The following is a 19,559-nucleotide window of genomic DNA, read 5'->3' as shown; positions in this document are numbered from 1 at the left end:
CTCACAAACCGAGGCTTCAAGCATCACCTATGCCCTAGAATCTCCTGCCCCCATTCTGTGGTCGGTCAGGCAGAAGCCACTTTGGTTAAGATACTGGATCTATTTTTAAGAACAATTCATGACTGCAGCTCTGAGCATTAGGGGAGGATTCGTAGAACTTTGTGCAAGTGAGAGATCCTGACTGGCCCATCCACCTCCAGCTCTGCTGCTGGTGTCCCAAGATCCAGGGCTTCATCATGCGTTTCTTTAGAGCACCACGGTCAGGTGCCTTCCTCTCCACTCCCTACTCAACCTGTTTTGCCAGGAGGCAGAGCCGCCGGAAAATCAGCCTGGAACTGGGAAGAGAATGTGGTTCCTGTCGGGTCATCGTCACTATGGAGTCTTGGCTGTGGTGAAGTCGCTCCTGTCTGGGTCTGCTCAGCTGTCAGCCCTAGACCCTCTTCCCTGCGCTCGGGTCTGGAGGAGGCACTAACATAGATGAGACTGCAGGTGCAACTCCCTGGCCCTGGCCTGGCTTCCTTTCCAAGGTGCGTGCCTCTCTTAGCCCACTTGGAAGTTAGCAAATGCTGATGTTCCACTTATGCAGTCTGGAGGTGTTTTGTTTTTTCCTTTGCATTTTGTATTGCTCCCTTAATTTGTCTTAGTTCCAAAAGCACTTTTTAAACATGTATTATTTCCCCTGAAAGGCCTTATTTTCACAACAGCAAGGTGTTGCAATGAACATTTGAAAGTATCTGCTCAAATGATTTCTACTCAAAGATGCCCGTAAACTGTGTGGTGATTTCAGATTATCACAGCACTCTGCTCTTCTTTAATGCGCTTTTTCAAGCGACGGGATTGTTTTGCGCTGAGTGGAACAGTTCACTAATACTGAAGATCATCCATTCTTTATTACCTGGACTTAAGAAGTGATCAGGGTTTCATAAAAGGCCCCCTGTAATTTTGAAAGGACTTGTTGCTTTGAAACTTTGCAGTGTTATATGTATCATTTTGTGCTTTCCCTGCTCTCCCGAGAAGAGGCCACCTCCACATTCGGATGTTGAGGTGGGTAGAGATGCTCCAGTCGCCCCTCAGAGGTGGGACTCCCGCCCGTGAAGCCAGAAAGACGGACAGCACCCTGCGAGCTCCATGAGAAACCTGGAGATGCGTGAGCTCCTGACAAAGAACTCAGCCTGATGACAACGTTCTCTTTAAATCCGCCCATGAGACTGAGCAGAAATAGAGCGCTCAGTTTCATCCACCATCAAGGAAGAGAAAGCAGAGACGAGCGTCTTCCAATGGAGGACACGATCACTGGCTGGAGACCCACAGCGAGGTCTGCAGGGCAGGCATGTGTTTTAATGAGAACCCCATGACAGCATACTGGTTTTGTGGATTTGTTTATTCAACTGCTGTTCAGCACCACACAGCAACCACAATGGTACACTCTCTAAATTCAGGTAGAAAGTTAAAAGGCCATCAGTTCTTTAACCGACTGGCTTTCTAGACAGCTTCCCCTTAACAGGAGAGGTGTACCTGGCTACCTGTACAGATTCCCAGCCCATGTAAGGCCCAGAGGTTGGGCAAGGACGTGGGCCCCACATGCCGCCTCCACACGCCTGGGGCACGCGCACCACACAGAGCCCAGGGACAGGCTGAGCTCTCGTCACACAACCCCTTTCCCTTTTGTGCCCGATTCCTTACAGAAAAAAATGTGATTTTTTGACAGCATGAGGTAATGGTTTTCAATATGTAATGGATCCTGAAGGCTGAAACTATACTCCTGGAGGATGGTGTATTTATTTCCTAGAGCAGGGCTTTCCAACCCTTATTTATCTTTAATACAAACTCACACCCAGATGAGTAAGGTGTTTGCTTTTTTGTTCTCCAAACAAAATAACATAAATAATATAAAATTGTATTTTAGTACAGAGCAGGCGCAAGTATCACTCTCCTAGACAGTCAAAGAGTTGCAGCAGGAGCAGGCGTTTTATTGAGACTTTGCACCAGTTCCTGCCTGAGGACCCCTCACACGGTCTACGTGACAGCTGAGGAACTCACACGACGTCCACACATAAAACGCACACGTGTGACGGTGGTGGACAGAGCACACAGAGAAGCAGTCAGTGGGTCTCAAAATCAAGGTGTTTTTATAATAAAGTTATACCAAAAGCACAGCAACAAATGAGGAATAGTTTATTAGACAAAACGAGAAACCCCCACCGCCCAGAGCCAGCGGCTGTCGACAGTTCAGGCTCACAGTGAACACTGCCAACCGTCCCCACTCGCACCAGTGCCCTTCAGCGGAGGTCCTTCCCCCGCAAGAGCGGGTCTTCAGTCTCAGTGGTGCCACAGTGAAATCGTACACAAGCATTGACTAGGCGAGGTTTTAAAACACACGTCAGGCTGCGTCACAGGTTGAGATGAACACATGGTCTTAAACAGTTCTTAGTACAACATCATGTTCTTAAGGAAACAACAGGAAAGCAATCTCAACAGTTTAAAATATTAGCACTATTTGCAGCAGCAGATAAAATGCATTCACCGCTGGCCTGTACCGAGGAACTTGGTGTTGGCAAGATTTGTGGCTTAGGAGAGAAACCATGAGCAGGACTTCTCTATAAAACCTTCACGGCACTTGACCACCCTTTCGTTTCTTAACAAATCCTCCTGTTCCTCAATGGAAACAGGTATCTATTCATCAAGAAAGAAGAAGACGGTGAGCGCAGGTTTTACGGCAAGGAGATGAGATACTTGTTTAAAATACTGGGATGCCAACCCGCATGGGTGTCGTCTCCAGAGACTCGGTGTCAGCGTCTGCGGGTGTTTGCCAGAGGAGACCAGCTGCAGGGTGAACCAGGGTCTTCGGTGGCGAGAAGCCTGCGGCAGCCTGTGCATCTGCTCCAGGAAGGCCCAGACGGCAGGAGATGAACCGCAGGGAAGCACTCACCTAGGCTACCGGTAAGAGAAGAGACCAATCCCGGTGTCACACCAAGTCTCAGGAAAGTCAGCCATCCACTCTCTGAGCCCCCACAGCCCCTTCCCATGGATCCGTTCATCCATCTGTCCGTCCAACAGACCCGACAGGGGTGCGGGAGCATCAGGTCCTCCTGCTGGCGGGCGTGCCATTCGCTCTCGACCGCTGACGGTCGTATTTCACAGAAACAATAAGGAAAAGCAGGAGGGTGGCTCCTTGAATGGCCGCCAGAAGGAAAAAGTAATAGTTCAAATAGCAGCCATTGATGTTGCCTGGAGAGAAAGAAAGGAAAAAGAAACAAGGGTTTAGAAAGAAAGTTTACAATTTCTTTAACTTGGTTCCTACCAAGGTCAGGGTGACTTTTAATGTTGTCATTTAAAAAATCGAAAGAAGAATATTCTATCCCTAATTTGAAGTACACAAGTGCCTTGCTCCCAGAGCCACCATGAAGCTGGCTGTACGTCAACACCAGCTCCATGCTGGGGCCCTGTCACCAGCCTCTCCTGCTCCACAGACAAGGAGCCCGACTGTCCCCAAGTCAGGTCTGGAAGCGGAGGGTCTTGGTATCCTGGGTCCAGAGTCTGTACATTTATCAAGACCACTCCGCGGCCCAGGACATGGCCTGGACATCATGTCTCACAGGAGTCCTGGACTCCTGCACTCCTGCGTTGTCACCTGACATCAGATACACTCCAATGTACCCTTCACAGGCCAGGGCAGGCGGCTGAACACACAAGCCACATGCTACGGGGAGATACAAATCTGCTTTTTAAATTTCTCCTTAAAAACTTCAGGTTGCCAAAGAGCTGACATACTGAATGCCCGAGCACCGTGCAGGCATCCTACGCGCAAGGTTCCACTTAATTCCTGACAAACCGTGAGGCGGCGGAGGTCAAGGTCATGGACCTCAGAGCTCAACCAACCAGGCTCAAACCCAGTGTCGTGGTCTCTGGGCCCAGTCTCCTCGTTTGTAAGATGCGAAAACATGGTGGCCAGCCCCCCACCCCGCCCCCAGGCAGCAACAGCGCTGCCATGAGAAGTGCCCAGGGCGGAAGGCCGCCTCCTCAGCAGTACCCGTGAGGAGCCCCAGTCTTCATGGAGGTCTGGGGTACCAGGTCTGCACACCAGAGAACCGAGGTTTCACAGCACCACCCACCATGGCCCCTTGGCGTGGAGACGCAGGGCTGTGGGCGAAGGTCACCCCAGCTCCCTGCAGACGGCTGTCCCCACAACCGCTTCCACCGCTTGTCACCAACTGAAAAGGGCCTGACACAGTCAAGCAGAGGGGCGGGGAGACGTGTCCATCAGCAAGGTGTCCAGAGGAAGCGGGCGTCTCGGAAGAAAGCCGTGGTTCTCTCGGCCGGGCTTCACGAGCACTTCCACTTTGTTTACTTGGTACACCAGACTTCCTTCCCTCTCAGGTCTCCCTCAGGCTGGGTTATTCTGGAACTTCCTTTTTCTATCTGAACACACACTCATTAAAATTAGACGTTCAACACTGCTTTCATTAAACAGAATGAACGAACAGACATAATACACGTGCTTGCATAATAATCACTCACATGTTTTTAAAGAATTCTCACTCAGGTTGTAGAAGACAACGATTTCCTATGTTTACTGCTTTAGAAACAAATCCAGTAATACCTAGAATTTCTACTATTTATTCAACAGATACTGAAAAGCCATGGTTAGGTCCTCACTGCCTGCGGGGCTCCGCCCTGGACAGAGACCCCCTCTCCTGGAGCCTGGTGTGCCCATGCCCACCATGGCACTGCTGGGTGGTGCCAAAGTGCCAATCCTGAAACATTCACCTCCCCAAACGACACAGGAGGTTAAAACTAGCAGAGCTGAAAGCCGGCAGGCCGAGCGGACTGTACACAGTGTTTTCCCTGTCAGGGCAAGTCTCAGCCTGGGCTAGGAAGGGTGTTCAGAACCGGGTCCACCACCTAAAAGCTATCACAATCAGCCTTTGCTTTCTTGGGCCTCTTATCAGACAGAAGGTAACTGCACATGAAGGTGGTAAACTCTGGGTGTTCTTTATTTGATAAGACAGACTCCTGGGCCCCAAGGAACAAGCTCACGTGTCACCAAACACATGCACAAAAACATTCCCAGCTGCTCTATTCATGACAGCCTCCAACTGGCGACGCCTGCAACACCCATGCACAGCACAGCAGAGAAATGAACTGTGACTTATTTGTACAATAGATACTCCACAAAAACAACAAAAGAACCAGTTACTGGGGACGACTCAGAGAACACAGCGCTGAGTGAGACACCGGCCGCGGCAGAGGACTGGGAGGCGACAGGACTCAGCGGGCTGGCATCACAGCAATTCATCCTGCCGGGGCCTGGGGGCTTAACGCAGCAAGAACAGGAGGAAGGCTTCCAGCCGTCCTGCACTTGGGTCAGGATGAAGAGCACACCAAGCTGCGCACTTCAAGACCAGAGCCCCTCACAGCGTAGATGTGGCTCCCAGTCTAAACACAACAAAGACGAGCAGGCCAGGCAGAGGACGGGGAGAGAGGGACACAGTGAAGAGACAGACCACAGCCCAGGGACCCGACAGGAAGTGATCCACAAGTCTGCTGGGAAGCACTGAGTCAGCTCCCACCGCCACCTGAGCACTGGTGGAGCAGAGGGCATGGAGAAGCTGGCCTCTGCTCCTCCTCCAGAAGAATGTGGCACAGCTTGGGGGTGGGAGTGGGGTGCCCCGGTCCCATCCTGTCCCCCATCTCCGCCCCAACAGCCCTGCCCCTAACTGAGAGGGAGCCCTGCCATGCCCTCCTGCGTCACCGTCATCGCACCCAGCTCCTGGGGCTGCAGGCAGAAGGGGTGCAAGCTCTCTGCACTCGAGGGAAACAGGAGACCACCTGCGCTCCTAGACAGGGCAGCCGATCCAGGACACACGACCGGCGCCTCCCTCTCGTGGAAATAACATCAACACACAGGACCCAGGTCCAGCACCGGTCCCTGTGTGCATCAGCGCTGGAGGTGACCCTCACAGCTGCAAGTATTAAAATCACCTGTCAGAAGGAAGGATGAATGACAGGCAAACCACAGTTATTAAATTAGCAGTGGGGGGAGCAAATCACTGGAAAGCATCAAGGATGACCAAAGCCAATCAATCCTTTATGATTCACTTAAAAATGAAACAAAAACTAAGAAACAGCAGCTACATCTGAAGAACTACAGAGGTTTGATCTCTGTAACAAGTCTTTGAAGGAGGTCTGTTCTGTGACACCAAGAACCCAGGAGAACTCTCAGAACCCCTGTGTAACCGGACCTTACCCTCAGGGAGGGGGGCGGCCCCTCCTCACCACAACCAGGCTGGGCCTGCCCAACCCCCACAGCCCCGGTGCTCACAGCTGGACCACATCACCATGGGGCTCTGGTTTCTGTTTATCAGGGCTTCTCGGACCTAAACTCTCACCTCAGGACAGGAATTTTAACTGCATCATGGGAGGGCTTTTGGAATTCTGCCATTTCTGGAGAACAGTCTTTAGGCTTGCATCAGGTTTCCACAGGGATTTACAACCTAAAAGTACCAGGGGACAGCAAATACCACAGAACTACACAAGGAAAAGCAACCAAAAGCAATGGTGCTTTTTACCGGTGAAACATATAAAGAAGAAAGACGCTTCCACCTCTGGGTCCGTTTACAGGCGACATCAATCTGCAAAGAGCAGAGCTCTCATCCCTCGCCAGTGATTTTGCTCAAGATGCCACCTACTGGCAATGGCTGCAGAACTCCATTATGATTGATCACGAGTCATATTTGTTTTTAAAAAGGCAACTTATTGTCTATTTTATTTTAACTGCAAGAAATTAAAAGGTACTGTCAGGGAAAAAAAACATAAAACTAAGATAAATGAAGGGGAATTTGTGATACAGATTTTATTTGCCTGCTAATAAAATACAGTGCTGGGCCTGACGGTTGAGAAAGAAGGCAGCCTACCCATCACAGGTTTGGGAACAAACAGCGGCCACTCGGCCGCGGGTGGCGGGGTGTGGTCAAGGCCGACCTGGCAGGAGAGGTTCACCAGTCTCCGGGAGATCGTGTGTGACGTGGGCAAATGGGGTGAGGGGGTGGTCTGACGCAGCTTGGGGAGCAGGGTGGGGCTCCTGACCCAGCCCAGAGACACTGACTGCATCCAGTCCCAGGTGCCCACGTGACCCAAGGGCCGGGGCTCTGGATGCTGCTCACTGTTGATGGTTGGGCATGGGTGGCAGGGGATCCTTACCGAAGTCCGTGTGGCTGCTCATCCACCCGATGGCCTTCAGGGACACCAACGCCAACAGTCCTGAGCCCACGAAGGACCCAACTCCAGAGAAGAAGAAGAACAAGCCCATGATGGCGCTCTGCATGGACTTGGGGGCAGCCGAGTATGCAAATTCCAGGCCTGGGGGGGTGGGGGATGAAGAGTGTTTTTGTAGAGGACACAGCACTGCCTCCGCACCATGGCCCTCGGGGACCTGGGACTCTGGGCACAGCCCCTATCTGCTGTGAGACAGCCCCCGGCTGGCTGCTCGTCTCCTACCACAGCCCCTAGAAACCCCAAGAGGTGGTGGTCACCTCCACGCTCACATCAGAGGGCAGCATTTGACTTGCCAGCTCTTGGAATTTCCTGTTCCTCATGGAAAGAAGTTGAAGAAGCCAAATTTCCTACATTCTTAACTGATGTGAGTTTGCAAATGAACCTCTGACACTAAAATGGGGAAATCTACTTAGGAATTCTACCTGAAAGGCAAGGTGTTTGAGAACAGTTTTGGCAGGCGCATCTATAACCCAGTTCTTGCCGTGATACCCAGACAAGGAGATATGTGCTGGGCTCTAAAGGAAGGGCCGGCCTCGTTGATTTATTCCCTCCCAAGTTCATGAGCCAATTCCACGTGAGCACAGGGGGAGGGGAGGAGAGGGGAAAGCCGCCGCCCACAGCCCGGCCGTCTCTGGTTATCACTCATTTCCTCCTTCCCTCACTCCCAGCAGCGGGAAACAGGCCTGCACAGAATTCACTCATCCACATGCCACCATGGGACCTCAGCAACAGGGAAGAGAGGCCTGTGAGAACACGCTTTATAAATGAGGTTTCTCCCTGACACATCTACAGGCAGACACCGAGAGCCGGGCAGTGAGGGGCCTGAGGCCTGGCTGCGGCAGCAGGGCTGCAGGGCTGGGGAGCCAGTGCCAGGCCAGGCAGCCAAACCCCGGCCCCTGAAGCGGGGCTCGTCCTTCTCCTTTCCTGTCTCCTGCGGACGCACTGCAGCAGGTCATCTTCATGTTGGTGTTGTGGGAATCCTACTTTCACACCAAGAAAGGGGACCCTCAGCCATAACGTCACCCTTTCCTCACCGATTCACACTCTGAACCACACCTGCCCACCAACACCCACCAAGCACCGTGCGGTTACGTCTTGACACGGCCTAACGAGGGAGGAAACAGCATGGCCCTAATCATGCAGTGAGGGGACTGGACACAGACGCCCCCGACGGGAGGAAGCCTCACCTGCGATGCTGGCGAATATTTCACTGACACCGATCAGCACGTACTGCGGGACCTGCCACCAGATGGGCAAGTCCGCGGCGTAGTACACGACGTTTCCGATGGTCTGGTTGATGGTCTTCTCCTTCACGAGGTCCAGCCTCTTGCTTTCCAAAATCCCTACAATTCATAAGTAGCTTATGAGCATTTATTCACTAACATCTGTAATTAAACTGAAACACCAGATCCTTGGGACAAGATGCCTGTCGATGATTCTGAGAAATGCATGAAAGGTTAACACCAGATGACACATATCCCCCCAAGCCCCCAAGCTCAGGAAGTTTTCCCTTTCCCCCTTTGAGCTTCTGAAGTAGGTCACTGAAAACCAGCAGTCATGTCATCCATATCTCAAGCGGGCTTCTGCAGCACCTTATAAAACCAGCGTTCAGCGTGCCTAACACAACCCTCTAAGCTCTGGATCGCTCACCTAAACGCCTTTTGCTTCCTTCAAAAAGAGGAGCAAGAGAAAGCTACACAGTCCTGCAATAAAAAGATTAATCACACTGTTTACTTACCAGAAGGTAATAAATCTGGAGATGATCTTCCCTTCAAGGTAACATATCTACGCTGATTCACTGACTGATCACCATGACTACGACGACTACCACTACTGCTCCTAATGCCAATTTCCCCATTAGATGGGCTCAACCTCATCAACAAACGACAGCAGTCCCCCCTTATCTGTGAGGGATACGCTGCAAGACCCCAGTGGACGCCTGAGACCGAGAACAGTTCTACATCATATATATATATATACACTATTTTTTTCCCTGCCCACACAAACCTCTGATAAAATTTAACTTATAAATCTGGCACAGTAAGAGATTAACAACAGTAACTAAGAATAAAACAGAACAATGATAACAACACACTGCAATAAAAGTTATGTGAAGTTGGCGGTCTCCCTAAGCATCTCACTGTACTGTAGGTATTTTCAGACTGTGGTTGATCTTGGGGTCACGGAAACGATGGAAACCACAGCCAGGGATAAGGGGGATGACTGTACACTGGCCTTCTGCCCTCGGCAGCAGCCAGGACTCCCTGGATTATCAGTCGTCTGTCAGGTGGGACAGACGGACACAGGAAAATAAGCAAGATCAGAAATAGCTACTCTACAAAAAAAAAATAAAACAGATCAAAATGAAGTTTAAAACAACAACCCGTAGGACCAAGTTCTTAGAGTAAAGATGTTTTTAAGGAATTCTAGTCCGGAGAAGGCGATGGCACCCCACTCCAGTACTCTTGCCTGGAAAATCCCATGGATGGAGGAACCTGGTGGGCTGCAGCCCATAGGGTCGCTAAGAGTCAGACACGACTGAGCGACTTCACTTTCACCTTTCATTTTCATGCATTGGAGAAGGAAATGGCAACCCACTCCAGTGTTCTTGCCTGGAGAATCCCAGGGATGGCGGAGCCTGGAGGGCTGCCGTCTATGGGGTCGCACAGAGTCGGACACGACTGAAGCGACTTAGCAGCAACAGCAGCAGTCCAAATAATGGACTCTAATAGCTAATGTATACATAATAATTATGTGTTTAAAACAGTATGAGGAAGGACAGGAGTCTGGGCAGAGGAATACTGGAATATACATACATAAGGGGCTTCCGTGGTGGCTCAGTGGTAAAGAATCCTCCTGCCAATGCAAGAGATGTGGGTTCGATCCCTGGGTTGGGAGGATCCCCCGGAGAAGGAAATGGCAACCCACTCCAGTATTCTTGCCTGGGAAATCCCATGGACAAGGAGCCTGGTGGGCTACAGTCCATGGGATCACAAAAGAGTCAGACATGACTGAGATACTAAACAACAAATATATATATATATATAGATTCCTTTTAAGATCTTAGCATGAAAAAGGACAAGAAAAAAAAAAAAAGGACCAGGATTTGACAGAGTGAAAGAATCTGCCCCCACACCACATCTCAAATATCCAAAGAGAACACACATCAAAGGTCCAAGAGAAGGTGAGACCTCCTAGCTCATTTCCACGTGGAAAGCCGCGTCTCCTCCCTGAAGGTGGTGATGGAGGCAGCCCTCAGCCCTCACGACTGTCCTGTGACTGAGAAACAGGAGCAGCCCAGGTCTGCAGAGCGTCTGCTGCTCTATGGGGAATATGAGGCTCAGCCCAGCAGTGATCTCAGGAAACTGGTGGTGGCATTAAGGGCCTTGCCCAAAAAGAGCAGCTTTGCTCCCTGGCAGGGCAGCAGGCAGCCCCAATGGGCCCGCAGTGTTATCCTGGTTGGAGCACCTTCAAACGCAAGGCTGAAGTGCTACAGGCTTCCTCTGGCTCAGCCGAGGTCCAGCCGGCCCTGGGCCACCACCCTCGGACTGGAAGATCACTGCCCTGCACTGGCCACCAACCCTCTAGCTTGGAAGGGTTAGATTTAAGTACAGAAAGAGGGAAGAGCTCACTCAGCCTGGTTTAGGGGAATAAATACTGACGCTGGATAATCTCTTGCCCTTCATAGGAAAGGCAAGGGAGCATGAAGACGACACCGAGTGTGCTTGTGTGTTTATGGTGGGGTGTCACTGGTGGGAGCCATGTACGGGTTTAGTACCAGGACGAAAAAAGGTACCATTGACTTCTTGCAAGCTGGCAGAGAACAGGAGTAAGCTGTAGGACAGAATTTGCTGTGGTCTCATCAGTTAGGAAAATGCAGACTCCTGTGAAGGCCGAGGGTGAAAAACAAACAGAAACCAAGGGGCAATGGCAAGGGGGGCATAAACAAACTAGGACCAAGCCCTGAGACAAGAACACGTGAAATCAACAGAGCGCCTCTTTGGTGGGACTGGGGGAAGGATGGGGAGGTGTGGAGCACACGGCTGACACCACAGAGAACAGAGGAAGGAGCAGGGTCCTGAGAGAGGCCGACAGAGAACCACAGCGGTCCTCGGGCAACAGCGGTCCTGCGGGGTCTGGGCAGGCCTGTCCCTGAGAGGCCACAGAGCTCATGATGGAAGAGACAAGAAGCGCGGGTACAAACCAAGACAAGACAAGAAGCTGGGAGAACCAAGATAGAAGGAAGAGGGGCAAATTCTTCAATTAACAACACAAACTTACATCAGGTCAAACAAAAGAAAACCCAACACTGTGGGTGAGAAGGAAATGAAGTGTGGCAGCAGCAAAGGTCGGATAAGGGGAGGGGCGGGCAGAGTCACCTGGAGGGAGACTCGGCAACCAAGGGCAGGAAGGAGGCATCAAGAAAACACACCGAGGGTCAGCAAAGGCCTCCTGTGCCCACTCGACCCTGTGCCTGCTGCTCCCTGCTGCCAGCTCATCTACACTCACGACGAGCCAGAGCAAAACATGGAGCAAGAACACCGACCGGGGTGTTGGCTGGGCTTTCACTGGACCTAAGAGCTCCTGTGTGGCCTCCCCACACAGTGCCACTCCCCCATAAACCTTTATGAGTAAAATACCATCACAGGCTAGAAGTGCAGCGAGAACCTGAGGCACACCAGCCCTGCTGGTCATCAGAGCAAGTGCACGGAAAGGATAAGGCTTTGTCTTGGCTTCCCAAGTGGCACTAGTGGTAAATAACCCGCTTGCCAATGCAGGAGACACAAGAGACGCAGAGTCAATCCCTGGGTCGGGAAGATCCCCTGGAAGAGGAAATGGCATCCCACTCCAGTATTCTTGCCCGAAGAATCCTATGGACAGAGGAGCCTGGCTATGCATGTAGCACGTGCTAGAAATGCAGTGAGAACCTGAGGCACACGAGCCCTGCTGGTCCTCGTCAGAGCAAGCAAATGGAAAGATACGGCTTTGTTCGGCAACGCACTGCTAACTGGAGGAGACCCAGGGCAGACCCACGTCCTGAACTTTAGGGACACTAACATCTGTGCCCCCTCCAGGCTTAGTTCTAACAGACTCATGCTGCCCAAGAGAGAACAGTGCCTCTCTAAGGACACTGTCCCCCAGACTGGACAGTGCCTCCCGTTCACCAGAGCCTGCACAGACCACCGCATCCCTGGACACACGTGATCCCCGTAACCCCAGGCAGCACTGGACTCCAGGGCTCCTGCTACACAGGATCTGAACTAACAGAGCTGACAGCACTACGGCTATCCTACCATCCTGTGCAGCACCCCACAAACATTTTTAGAAAGGAATACTGGCCAAGAAGGAAGCCTTGAAATGCATGATACAGGAATTACAAAGCCATGCTCTCTCTCAACTCTTCAACTAAAGCTTTCTCGGTAGCAAATGGACAAACAACAGCATCAATTATTATAAACTGAAAAAAGTTCTCTAAAAGTACTCTTGGATCAAAAAGAAAATAAAAACCACAGTTTCAATATTCTTCTGGGGAAAAAAAAAAGAAACTATTACAACAAACTAAAGTGCAAGAGACCTTGATAGAAAGACAGTAACAGGCCAGTTAAAAGAACAACACGGTCTTTACTGTTTAGCAGGAACGAATAAATAGAAGGGAAGAATTTAACTCAAGAAATGAGAAAAAGAAATCAACAAAACACACTGAAGATAATAAAAGTTAATATCTTAATTATTCACTGAGAAAACATAAAAACAGTCAAATAATAAACTCAAGAGATACATCTAAGGAGAAATCGTAAAAGAGTTGTGGCCAATCTAACAAAAAAGAACACATAAAACAGTGAAACTAGAAAAGAGGAAGGAAATGCAACACATCTATTTAAATGACCATTTTTATCTTCTCTCAATTTCTCGAACTCAATAAATTATATTCTAAGGACACTAAAAAATAAAAAGCTTAAGTGATTCAGCAAAAAACAAGATCTGAGCAAAACTGGAAAAGGTGGAAAAATGATCATATTTCCTTTCAGAGAAGTGATGCACCCTTGTAATTTTCCAGGTAAAGACTTGGAACTTCCTGGGAACAAACAGAAATTTCTCATCCTGTTTTACACACCCCGCCTCCAGAAACAGGGCATTTACCAACCCTTTAATAAAGCTGTGCAATCCAGACACCAAACCAGACTGCTGTTGGTTAGACAGAGATGCGGAGTCACTCAGCAAAACAGCAGCAGATTCCAATCAGACCATCAGGGTCAGCCCTTTTAACAAACAGGGTTTTTAATTTATTTCAACAGTTAAACACCAGAAGTTAAAATAAATAAAAACAAGAGCTGCCAAAGGCGGAGGGGGGAGGGCATGTCATCCTCCTGAAAACCAACATAAGATATTTGAGAAAAACTCAACAATCATTTCTGCCAAAAATACTCAGTAAACTTGAAATAAAGATTAGATATTTAACATCATCATAAACACCTATTTCAAACTAAGAGGTGCAAGTGAACTGTGAACAGTGAGCAGCTGAAGGCATTCCCATCAAAGTCTGGGGTAAACGGAGGGAGTCTAGGACTTCCTTGGGGGGATTCGAGAAGGAAAGTAATTTCACTGGGCATGGCAACCCACTCCAGGATTCTTGCCTGGAGAATCCCAAGGACAGAGGAGCCTAGCTACAGTCCACGGAGTTGCACAGAGTCAGACACGACTGAAGCAACTTAGCACACACAGATGCATGATGTTAACAGTGAGAACTAGAATCCTAAATACCCAACAACAAAGGACTGCAGGTGAATGTCTGACATGGAAGGATGCTTTAGTTCTTTCTTTTTTTATAGCGAGTGACAAAGGAAGTACACACACACACATCACATCATATATGGTTTTTCCCATGCACCTGCAGACTGAGAGTAGAAGATATCCTTGGGTGGAATTATGAGTGCCTAAATCTGTGCGTGTGAGAGAGACACAGAGAGGGAGGAAGGAGGACAGCAATGGGGGGAGATGCTCATCTGTATTTGGTGGATTTTTTTTTAACCTGCCTACAGTTAACAAGTGTTTCTTTATACCTTTAAGGGTTTCTTAGGTTTAGTTTTCAAATCAGGCTCAAATCACTGTACACAACAGGATTTCATTTCCGCAGAAACACAAAAAGTGTATGTGTATGTACACACAGATACACAAACAAAGTCAGACAGACATGCACCATCACAGCAGTGAGCATCTCTGGGGAAATTACAGCTGATCTTTATCTTCTTCTTTATGTTTCTAAGGTTCCCTTTTCTCCAGTGAGCATCTATTATGTTAGTAAGTTAAGAACACATATAATTTTGATAGGGAAAGCACATTTCTTTTTTCTTCAAGCAGAATGGAAGAAAACCCGTTGGGTGTGCCTGATTCGCACCTGAGAAACTTGAAAGAAAGAATTGTTTCCAACAGGGATGGTACTAAACAGAAGATTCTGATTTATTATGGATGAATATAGCAAGTTAAAAGGCAAAATCATCTCTTTCCTATTAAAATGTTGGTCTGCTGTTATGATTTCTGGTTTCCATTCAAAGCTCACTAATGTCCCAGTTAAATAATATTCACTAGAGCTGGAAATGAAACGGCATGAAACACCAGTCACTGCTTAGATTAAATTTAATAAACTGTGCCTAAGTCAAGTTATAAGATGTTTAACCCCTGTGAATCAGTGATGGTTAAGTTCCTTCCTAATATCTGGTCACTCAGCAAAGAAAGCCTCTTTAAGACCGTCAGCCCTGGAGGCGTTTTCCGTGTCTAAGCAAGTGATCTGGATGCTGACGTTCAGAGCGGCCGTGGTCACACAGGTGCAGAGCACCTGCCTCCCCACAGGTGCCCGCGGCCACCTGATGGCAGCCCGACCCTGCAGGGCAGGAAGTGAACTGCTGGCACTGCTTGTGCTTTGAAAAGGCAGCACTGGGGCTCCTTGTGGTCCAGCGGCTGAGACTCTGCACTCCCAACACAGGGGGCCCAGGTGCGACCCCTGGTTGGGGAACTAGATCCCACATGCCACAACCAAAGATCAGAAAGACAGAAAGAAAGAAGGAAAAAAAGGAAGAAAGAAATGGCAGCGCTGCCTGCCCAACATGACCCGCTCAACAGGCTCGCCAGAAACCACCGGGAGGGATGACCCCAGGGTTTTCAGGGCCTCCAAAGAAGCTATTCAGCCATAAACAAAACTGAAAGAGAAGATGGTGTGTTAAAGGAACCAAACCCAGAGTCTGCTAGATGATGCCTCGGAAACCAGCAATCTCTCCTTTCCCACAGGCAGCTGACAAGGATACCTGTCCGTGGGGTGCGACTGGCTGGCTGGGGTACAGGCGGGGCTCTCCCATCCAGAAAGAGAAGAGGTGCTGAGGCTGAAGCTGGGCTCACGACAAGTGCTCAGGAACCCCCACCCCCCACCCCGTCAGCACAACTCCTCTGCTCCAGGGCGCCCCGCCCATCACCGATTCTGCAGTCAGGAAACCTGCCACCAGAGCCCTGCTGTGACCCAGCTCTTGTTCGCTCAGGCTTTATTTGCCCACGTGCACAGAACTGGAAGGGAAACAGATCACATGGCCAGCACACGGCAGGAACTTCATCCAGAGATGACCTCCCTTTAATCACCTATTTCATTAATAAAGAAACCTAACTGTCCCCTACGATGTCCCAGCGTCTAGAATATAGATATCTTAAGCCTAGAGACTAATTTCTGTAAATCTGTTGAGTACTGTATCAATATGTTCACCTGGGCGACAGTGGATGGAGGCTGTGGTGAAGCCTTGTCAGAGAATATTAAATTCCACCTCAGCAGTACTTAACATTAAATTCCTCGTAACGCAGATGATATATAGGTGATTCAGGAATATCAGCTTTTCTTGTCTTGTTATATAAGTAAGCTATTTTACGGTTCAATAATTTTCAAATATTAATGAAGGAAGAGTGCCAAAGCAAGGTGAGAAGGTCAGAAACCCTTCAGCCTATCGGCACAAGATAATTCAGCTTAGACTTCAGAATCTAAGAATTATGAACTCAGAACCGAGCCCCCAATAGATGTCAGAATACCTGGGCGTTAGTTCTTAACCGCCTTCGTTTTTTTCTGGGGGATGGAGGCTGGTTCCAAACCCGTTATTTGATTTTAAAAAAATAACAAAACTTTCTCTCCAGAAAAACGCACATGAAATTTTACATAAAAGCGCAAAGGGTTCAGGGCATAAGACACTGACTAATGGACCTGACATTAAGAATCACAGGTCTGAGGATAATTTAACACCTTTCATTTATAAAATTCCCTCTATCTAGCAATTACTAGTGGTCTAAAATCTAAATCAGTAGGAGACAATAAGCCTCCCTTGATTCAACCCAAAAGTCACCTTCCAGAGCATTTCACTGGTTAGGACTCGCTGGTGGTCAGGTGGCTAAGACTCCAGGTTCCCAATACAGGAGAGGCCTGGGTTTGATCCCTAGTCAGGGAACTAGAACCCCATGCTGGAACTAAGAGTTCACACACCACAACCAAGAAGCTTCCACAGCCAAATAAATAAATATTTTAAAAAACATAAAAGAGCAAATCCTGAGAAAACATCTTAAACTTCATATAACAAAAAATGAACACTACTCCAGTTTAATAAAATAATCCTTATACATTCTTTGAAGTACACACGCTTCCTAAAGAACACATGAGTGACTTATTCCGAATCACCCACAACGGGAAGCAGGTGGGAGCAGAAACGGAGCCAGCTTCTCACCTGCAGCGAAGGCTGAGCACATCACGAAGAACATCCCCACGGCGATCCTTTTCAAGGATGATGGGAGCAGGCCGTTTCGTTTCAAGATGGGATCGACTAGTTTATCTTTCAAGGGAATTAACAGGAGGATGAGCACAGCATCGAACATGGTCAGCCAGGCTGCCGGAAACTAGAATTTGGAGATGCAGAAGACACGGGCTTATTTTTCTGCAGTGTCAGCAACTGCTTGCTTGACAACTAACGTCTAAATGGGAAAAGCTTATTTCAAAAATAGCTCATTTGTACAAGTATGACCTCCTAGGAAAATAGTCTGTCTCAAGACACTGGATCTGAGGAAAGGCTTTCATTTCTAAAGGGATGTGATTTGGGTTTTCTGTGCTTTCTGGGGGGAAGAAGAAACAGGTCAAATATTCATGTTTAACTGACAGCAGCAACTTAGTTTGGGTTTCCCAGGGGGCTCAGTGGTAAAGAATCTGCCTGCCAAGCAGGAAACGCAGGTTTGATCCCTGGATCGAGATAATCCCCTGGAGAAGGAAACTGCAACCCACTCCCGTATTCTTGCCTGGAAAGAGCCTGGCAAGCTACAGTCCATGGGGTCGCAAGAGTCGGACACGATTTAATGACTGAATAACCACCACAAAGTCAATTTAATCTAGTAAAGGACATAACCAACGGAAAGACAGTTTCAGAAGTAACTGAGTAAAAAACAGAGTAAAAATTCCATTTCAATAGGAACATGTTTAGTTCAAGCTACCTATATCATTTACAAAGTATCTGTGATTGGCAGAAGAAATTCATTTGTCACGTAAACCCCCAATGACAATTTTCACATCATTTCAATTGTTCTCACCGTATGAGGATTGGTTGTAATACTGGAAATTTCTGGAATCTTCAAATGAAGACTCTGTAAAACATACGTCGTCTGCATCTGGGTGTAAAAAGCAGTGTCATTACATGTGCACGGCTGTCACAGACCTGCAGAGAGCCGCCCCTCCCCCAGACTACTCTGTGATGAGACTTGAAAAGGTCAGGTTGGCAAACAGGCAGGTCAGTCTCTTGGCCACCATAAAGGTCGTCTGGAGATGAACTTTGAAAAAGAAGTAACGACTACCCCAGTGAGAAATTAAAAGGTGGGGCCTGGAAAAACAGAGGTATGCCCATTCTTAGCTTCATTTTAAAAAAGGTTTTCAAAACATTTAAGTCCACAAAAATGAGTCCATAACTAACATCAAGATTCCAAGATCCTGGAGACTTATGGCAAAGAAAGCAGGGAACCCAGGAACTTGAGTGCTGGGGCAGTGTTCACGGTGGGGGAAAGAGAGGAAATGAGACCTGAATATAAAACTCACTTGAAAATACACTGTCCAGTAAGGTATCAAAGCCAAGAAAACAGGGACAATCTTGACAAGAGCTTTCACATCTTCCACTTTATCTTCTGGGAATGGCCCTCCTCGAGACATCTTACATGAATCAAACAGACTGTGTTTAGAAGATTGCTGAAAGACTCCAATGCCTTCACTTTGGGAAATAAAATGAAGGAATTAGTTTTCTTCCACCCCCAGAAATCAGTTATTTGGTAACAAATTAGGTTTGGGGATAGGAAATGAGCTTGCTGCACTGAATCTGCTCAAACCCCCTTCCGTTACCTACTAATTGTCCCCCACCCAATGTGGCCACCCAGACTACTCCTCAAAAGAGGGAGACGTCCGGAATCAGCAGATGGAAGCACTTCCTAGCCAGAGTGTGACGCTGGCCACCATCACGGTGGGATCACCCAGCGCTGTCTGGAAGGTGGCCGACCTCATCCCCAGTGTTGTCACACTGGCCATTGGTCCTGCGGTGTGGAGGAAGCCTGCAGCTTCACCTGAAGCTGGTGACACCTACATCAGCTACATCACCGGGTGAGCATTTGAAAAGACGACTGTCCTGGATTGTTTGGACCTTAAATTAGGCTATTTATCAACTGTCAAGACTCGATGACCAACACTAAACTCTGTTACAAAACCAAGTTGGTTTATTGTATTGCAGTCACACTGGTGTGACTGGGAGGGAGGGCTCTGTTACAGCAGAGAAGACATCAGCTCTTCACTTAAGGAAGAGCCGAGAAGGGGAGTGGGTGATGCTCCTGATGATAACCTGACGGTGTCACTTGGGGGAAGATGACAGAGTGCCCACTGGTGGGCCCTGATCACCACCCTGTCAGGCACCAGGACACTCTTACTAGCACCCCCCTCCCCCGCCGCAAGGAGGAGGAAGTCAGGGCACAGAGCAGGTAAGAAATGTGCCCAGGGCAACACACCCAGAGAACTGGGATCCCAGGGCTGGGATCTGACCCCAGGCGGTCCTGGCTGTAGAACCTGAGGTCCAGATCACTGTAGGGCCGCCTGTCCCTCTGCTCCCGCCCTTGGGCCTCCCCTCCATGCTCGGGCCCGACGGTCCCAGTCCAGAGCTCTCGGCTGGCTCTGGTACCAGGAGGCCTTCCGGTCCTGGCTCTGGTGCTGGCAGCCCTGCCCACTCACTCACCCTGGCCTGCCTTAC

At 49.0% G+C, this 19,559-nt stretch overlaps 1 protein-coding gene across 1 annotated transcript in view; it reads right to left on the bottom strand.

Moving 5' to 3' along the window:
* Window positions 1–2,105: 2,105 nt before the first annotated feature.
* The window catches only part of SLC15A4 (solute carrier family 15 member 4), a 29,268-nt gene continuing 11,814 nt past the window's right edge, over window positions 2,106–19,559 (bottom strand). The window contains exons 3-8 of the mRNA XM_061384529.1: window positions 18,371–18,539; window positions 17,872–17,949; window positions 17,022–17,190; window positions 8,463–8,618; window positions 7,201–7,359; window positions 2,106–3,228 (exon numbers count right to left, since the gene is read on the bottom strand). Of these exons, the coding sequence (XP_061240513.1) occupies window positions 3,080–3,228; window positions 7,201–7,359; window positions 8,463–8,618; window positions 17,022–17,190; window positions 17,872–17,949; window positions 18,371–18,539 (880 nt within the window). The 3' untranslated portion in view covers window positions 2,106–3,079. The remainder of the gene's footprint in view (window positions 3,229–7,200; window positions 7,360–8,462; window positions 8,619–17,021; window positions 17,191–17,871; window positions 17,950–18,370; window positions 18,540–19,559) is intronic.

Source organism: Bos javanicus, chromosome 17, assembly GCF_032452875.1.
Source record: "Bos javanicus breed banteng chromosome 17, ARS-OSU_banteng_1.0, whole genome shotgun sequence".
NCBI lineage: Eukaryota > Metazoa > Chordata > Mammalia > Artiodactyla > Bovidae > Bos > Bos javanicus.
This window is presented reverse-complemented; position numbering and strand designations above follow the sequence as displayed.